The 6,220-nt window shown below is 41.1% G+C and overlaps 1 protein-coding gene across 2 annotated transcripts in view; it reads right to left on the bottom strand.

Moving 5' to 3' along the window:
• Nucleotides 1-684: 684 nt before the first annotated feature.
• LOC119738864 (splicing factor 3B subunit 3-like) overlaps nucleotides 685-6,220 on the bottom strand; it is a 33,455-nt gene continuing 27,919 nt past the window's right edge. For both annotated transcript variants that reach the window (XM_038213837.1, XM_038213838.1), the window contains exons 24-27: nucleotides 5,732-5,974; nucleotides 3,408-3,512; nucleotides 2,032-2,127; nucleotides 685-1,655 (exon numbers count right to left, since the gene is read on the bottom strand). In XM_038213837.1, the coding sequence (XP_038069765.1) occupies nucleotides 1,611-1,655; nucleotides 2,032-2,127; nucleotides 3,408-3,512; nucleotides 5,732-5,974 (489 nt within the window). In that variant the 3' untranslated portion in view covers nucleotides 685-1,610. The remainder of the gene's footprint in view (nucleotides 1,656-2,031; nucleotides 2,128-3,407; nucleotides 3,513-5,731; nucleotides 5,975-6,220) is intronic.

Below are 6,220 nucleotides of genomic sequence, written 5' to 3'. Positions count from 1 at the left end.
CGAACCCATTTAGGAAACCCCAGCTGATTGGACAGTAACATCCCGTATTAAACCAAGGGAATTACGGAGGAGCACCAATCAATGACAGGCTTTTGTCTCTTAAATAGCAGTTAGTTAAGAGCGCTAAGAAGGTTGTCGATGAGGGCACTGTTTACATTTAGGATTAAATTCCAGGGATATTCAGAGTAAAAATAGATTCTTCGAATCTGCTGCAATATATAGGGAAATATAACTATTCCATTTTTGAAAGAGGCAAGAGTTGGTAGTCGAGGAGAGGGAATTAGCACTATTCCTGTTTTCAAACTTAGTTTAATCTATATTTTGAAGTTGAACCAAAAAAGAAAAATTACTAGAGCAGGGTTTGAGCCTGACCACCAGATTACCGTTCTGGTGCTCTTCCGACCGAGCTGTCCAGCCCCATGTTGGTTGTTCACATTTTGTCAATGTTTTTGTTCAAGGGCCACAAGAAGCTAGAAACCTTATATGCCATGTAGCCAGGGATTAACACACCCAATCACGATGCTAGCAACATTAGCAAGGCTGTAGCTAACCTGGGAAACACTTGAATTTATCGAGGTTCATGGGGGGCAACCGTATATCACATCGCTTTTACGGCTTAACAACGCTTATGTTCTAAAAAAACAAACATACAAGAGTCTTTCAAATGACAAACACCAACAAATATCAATTTTAAACATTTTTATTTACTTTAATTCCGTGATCTTTACTGTGGTATTATTTACAAGAAGTTATATGTAGCACGAGTAAAAATGATGGACAATAGCGAAAACCAAAGAAAAACATGATTTCAGCTGTATCCTTCATTTTAACCTTCAACAAAAGAGGATTTTTACAAATTTGGGGAAAGTAAACACAGTTTATCACAAGGACCTACTGAAAATGATTGATAACCTGGTGCTTGGTGCCTGACATGCAATTATGGCAATCTTCGGTCAGTGAGTTTTCTAATGGTCTTAATGTTTGTACAACAAAAACTGAGAGTCTATGCTAGAAATTAACAAATGTATTTACAAATAGAGAGACAAAAGTTTCTATTGCAACTAGAATATGTACAGTGAATTGTGTAAAAATTGGGACAACAGATCACCTGCTCCGTAAGATAATTTCTCCCTCAGAGGCCACATGTGGCTTAATTCATATGATTTACTGTTCAACAATTAACCACATTTTGAGAAATCTGCCAACATTTTCTTTTGAATTAAACAGCTGAATGAAACTCCCGGACTAATGGACATGTGACAGAATTCTTGCCAATTTTTCAAAGACACGAGCATATTTTTCCCATCTGAAAATTGAAACCCTTTTTTTTCTTTCTTAATTTGAGGTGCTGGATTCACCAAAGAAATTAACCCCGACTTCTTAAGCATTTTTGGTAGGACCTTCCTCCAAAATTCCACCACCTTGCGATATTCCAAAAGGCACAGCTCAATGTTCCAACTTTCAAGGGTCAAAAAGCTCCTTAATTCTCCAAAATCCTCCCAAAGCCTCCTTCTTAAAGGGTCCAACAATAGGGTTAGATCTGAAGGCCTTTTAAAACCAAGAAGCAATAGTCTTCTTCAGTCATTGAGAAAGATGGTCACGACAAACTTCTAGAATGCGAATCTGGTCCTGATGTCTTCCAACTTCTTGGAGACCTAAAAAATGAAACAAGATAACAAGAAAATTACACCATCAATGTTTGACACTGTTTAAGTGCAGCCTGCTCAGGATACAGATGCTGGTTTTTATGTTATCACTAGAACATTTAAAAAAGAGAAAGGCTAACCACTGTTAGGTGCCACATCAACAATGGAATACAGTTGTTGGTACATAGACCTTGTGCAGAGCGGCCATTTTAGAGGGCATCTTTTGTTGTTTTAATTCAGTAACAATGACTGCACAAATGTTCACTCATGCATATCCTATCAAAACAAAGGCATTGCCCTCTGAGATGGCTGCTACGCATAAGGTCTATATGTATGCCGCCATGCCCAACATTATCAATAAATGGATAGTCGTGGTCCAACCAACCTCGCTAGGGTTTCTGTCCAGTTCGTCGGCCACACTACGCTGCTTGCTGGCATCCATGGAGTTGAACTGCTCGCACAGATCCCCATCAATCACATTCTGAAAACATAAACAAAATTCACATCCTTCATGGACCGTTCTGGATTTTGCCACATTTTTAGCAGAGCTTGTGACTGAGTTTATGATAGTTACTTAGGTCGTGATCTAGTTGGTCAACGTGCACTTTTGGATCGATAGGTAGGATGGGTCTATTCCTAGACTGGACATTTTCGGTAACTCTCAAGGTATTGCTTAAAGCTATAGTCCATCATTTGCAGCCATCCGAAAAAGTAACTGGCGTGTTATTGTTGAAAAACATACTTGGTTGAAAGATAGTAAGTGGACTAATCTCCCTGTGAAGTTAATCTTTCTGGCAAGCTATCATTTTGAAGTAATCAACGAAAGAAGGCCTTTCCAACGGTGCGTCTTAAGACGCACCGTAGGAAAATTTAAATTAGTAGTTCGTTTTGTTATTCGGCGCAGCGCGCGCAAGCATTGGCACGACGCACAGGCGCGCGCGGTTTCTATAATTCGTCGGATCAGTGCGCGACATCGCGTATAGCTGCAATTCAAAACAATTCAAAACATGATTCAGCAACTTTTGATTTGAAATTGAGATCCTAGAATGCGGTTTTTCTCGGAATATACAGCTGAAGCTGAGCTGAAACTTCATCAGGTTAGTTGTTCAGTATCCTTCATTAGATTTTGAACACTTGTGTTGCTTCAAACGAACAAAATGCACAAATTACAAATGATGGACTATATCTTTAACAGTCTGCAGAAAAGAATGCAGTAAAAATTTGACTGTTTATTCATTCAGTAGACTTTTATAACACTTTAGTGGTGTGTATTTACTGGTAGTACGGGAACCGGGTAGCCTATTGAAGTAAAACACGAGTACCCGGGTATCCGTAAAAGAAACCCAACCCCCAAAATTCACATCCCGGAAGTTGTCTAAAGAGCTTTATAGCCGCAACTGTCACCAACGTCATCTGTCGTGAGTTAAAATGCACTCAAACGTGTAATCTGTTTTGGTTTTTCAATGTATCCCAGTTTTCATTTTGAAAATTCCCAACAAACGGCATTCAAAACCTTTCTTTCTCATTGTCAGAGAAGCTACTAAGTAATTTGTAAAGTTGGTTACGGGTATCCAATTCTAGAATCTTGACGGCCCTACACTCTGCTGTGCTTTACTGTTTATGGTGCAAGTGAAATAGACGAAAGCTCTGTAAGCAAAACAAAATTTCTGCTTATGAATCTCTTGGGGTCGATTAAAACTATGAAACAACATGAGCATTACGAAGCAACACGAAGAGAAAAGTTTGATCGACGAGTCTCACCTTGATGGGGAAGAAGTAGGACCTGTAGGAGATGTGATCCCGACCACAGAGAGGCGGGAACTCTGAACGCATGTGCATCTCAAGATGTTGAAAGAAGTCATGATCCTACATCAATGAAAAATGCAATGTCGCAAAAATAATCTTTTGTTCACAATCACAGGTGTGTGGTTTTCGGAAAACTCACAAGTCGTGGCAAAATCAAAGCATATTCCTGTTCAATACAGTTCAATTTCATGTGAGACTGAAGCAAATTTTATGGGGTCAACAAATTTTAATTTATTGTGACATTCGTACGTATACTTATGATTTCACTTTGATCTCAAATCTCTAAGCCAAGTTTTGGGTCAACTTTTAGGCCAGGTCCGAATTACTTGGCTATGGCAGCCCTCACAGTGCCCCTTTTCATAGGTTTTTAAATAGAGTTTGAAAATAGGAAAAAAAAAGGGTTTTTAAAGGCTTTCTAAGTGCCAAAATATAGGCATTTATAGGGTCTTAGGGTGCCAAACTGTGCAATTTTTCAGGATGAGGTAGCAGAAATACAGTGAATAGCCACCTCAAGTTCTCCACTCTAAATAAAGTTTATGTAAAACCATTCTGAAACACTGGCGAAAAAAATATTAGAGAGGTATATTTACAATGTGGTCATTTAGCATTAATAACTAAACTGTGGGTCAATTTGATTTACAAAATTCTCATAAAAAATTGTTAAAATGTATGGCAGAATAAAAATAAAGGTTTTTATAGGATATAACAGATTACTTTAAAAATAAAATAGGCTCCCAAGTTGAAATATTTTAGGTTGCATAGGTTTTAAAGGTTTCGCTGTGAGGCCTGCTATGGCCACCAGTACCACAAATGTCTATGGGAAGTGCCTTCAGCCACATTTATAGTGCGCAGCGTCTGTAGCCACTTCTCATAGACTCGTGTGTAATTTCAAGCCGTAGCCAAGTAATTCGGACACAGCCATAGCCACATGTGTAATTGAAAGCCATAGCCACATGTGTCATTGCAAGCCATAGCCACATTGCAAGCCATAGCCACATGTGTAATTGCAAGCCATAGCCACATTGCAAGCCATAGCCACATGTGTAATTGCAAGCCATAGCCACATTGCTAGCCATAGCCACATGTGTAATTGCAAGCCATAGCCACATTGCAAGCCATAGCCACATGTGTAATTGCAAGCCATAGCCACATTGCAAGCCACAGCCACATGTGTCATTGCAAGCCATAGCCACATTGCTAGCCATAGCCACATGTGTCATTGCAAGCCATAGCCACATTGCAAGCCATAGCCACATGTGTAATTGAAAGCCATAGCCACATGTGTCATTGAAAGCCATAGCCACATTGCAAGCCATAGCCACGTGTCATTGCAAGCCATAGCCACATTGCTAGCCATAGCCACATGTGTAATTGCAAGCCATAGCCACATTGCTAGCCATAGCCACATGTGTAATTGCAAGCCATAGCCACATTGCAAGCCATAGCCACATGTGTAATTGCAAGCCATAGCCACATTGCAAGCCATAGCCACATGTGTAATTGAAAGCCATAGCCACATGTGTCATTGAAAGCCATAGCCACATTGCAAGCCATAGCCACATGTGTCATTGCAAGCCATAGCCACATTGCTAGCCATAGCCACATGTGTAATTGCAAGCCATAGCCAAGTAATTCGGACACAGCCATAGCCACATGTGTAATTGAAAGCCATAGCCACATGTGTCATTGCAAGCCATAGCCACATTGCAAGCCATAGCCACATGTGTAATTGCAAGCTATAGCCACATTGCAAGCCATAGCCACATGTGTCATTGCAAGCCATAGCCACATGTGTAATTGCAAGCCATAGCCACATTGCTAGCCATAGCCACATGTGTAATTGCAAGCCATAGCCACATTGCAAGCCATAGCCACATGTGTAATTGCAAGCCATAGCCACATTGCAAGCCACAGCCACATGTGTCATTGCAAGCCATAGCCACATTGCTAGCCATAGCCACATGTGTCATTGCAAGCCATAGCCACATTGCAAGCCATAGCCACATGTGTAATTGAAAGCCATAGCCACATGTGTCATTGAAAGCCATAGCCACATTGCAAGCCATAGCCACATGTGTCATTGCAAGCCATAGCCACATTGCTAGCCATAGCCACATGTGTAATTGCAAGCCATAGCCACATTGCAAGCCATAGCCACATGTGTAATTGCAAGCCATAGCCACATTGCAAGCCATAGCCACATGTGTCATTGCAAGCCATAGCCACATGTGTCATTGCAAGCCATAGCCATAGCCTCAATTCCCTGAACATTATCTGACCTCGTGCGATGTGAAGGGTACCAGTATCCCGACGGCCCCCGACAGCGTGGTGTAGACCAGCGAATCGGAACCTCCGGGGATGAGCGTAGCCTTCTGCAGGGAGAGGATTGTATCGCCAACGTGGAAATTGATGATGATCTCGGATTTCTGGGAGGCGCCGCTGAGGAGACCCCGGTCCCAGAGGGCTTTGACTCCCGTCGGGTCCTCATCGACTTCATCGTTGGTGCCTGGCGTCAGTCGTATCTGTTAAAAAAGGGGGGGGTTGGGTTTCAGATTATGAAAGAATGAATTTTTACCATATGAACGTTTACTTCTTTCGCCAACCACAGATTTGTGAACTAATGGATTGCCACCACTGCAAACAAGAGGGTAATTATCAAAATTTCCGAAAAATACTGTCCAACAATTCCAAACTCTGAATGTTATAAGATGTCGCTATAAGCCAAATGAAGATTTTTTTTCCTCCAAAATCTGCTCATTGAAAACATT

This window comes from Patiria miniata, unplaced genomic scaffold (assembly GCF_015706575.1).
Source record: "Patiria miniata isolate m_02_andy unplaced genomic scaffold, ASM1570657v1 HiC_scaffold_3, whole genome shotgun sequence".
In the NCBI taxonomy this organism is placed as follows: domain Eukaryota; kingdom Metazoa; phylum Echinodermata; class Asteroidea; order Valvatida; family Asterinidae; genus Patiria; species Patiria miniata.
Note: the sequence above shows the minus strand (reverse complement) of the source record. Positions and strands in the feature narration are given on the sequence as shown.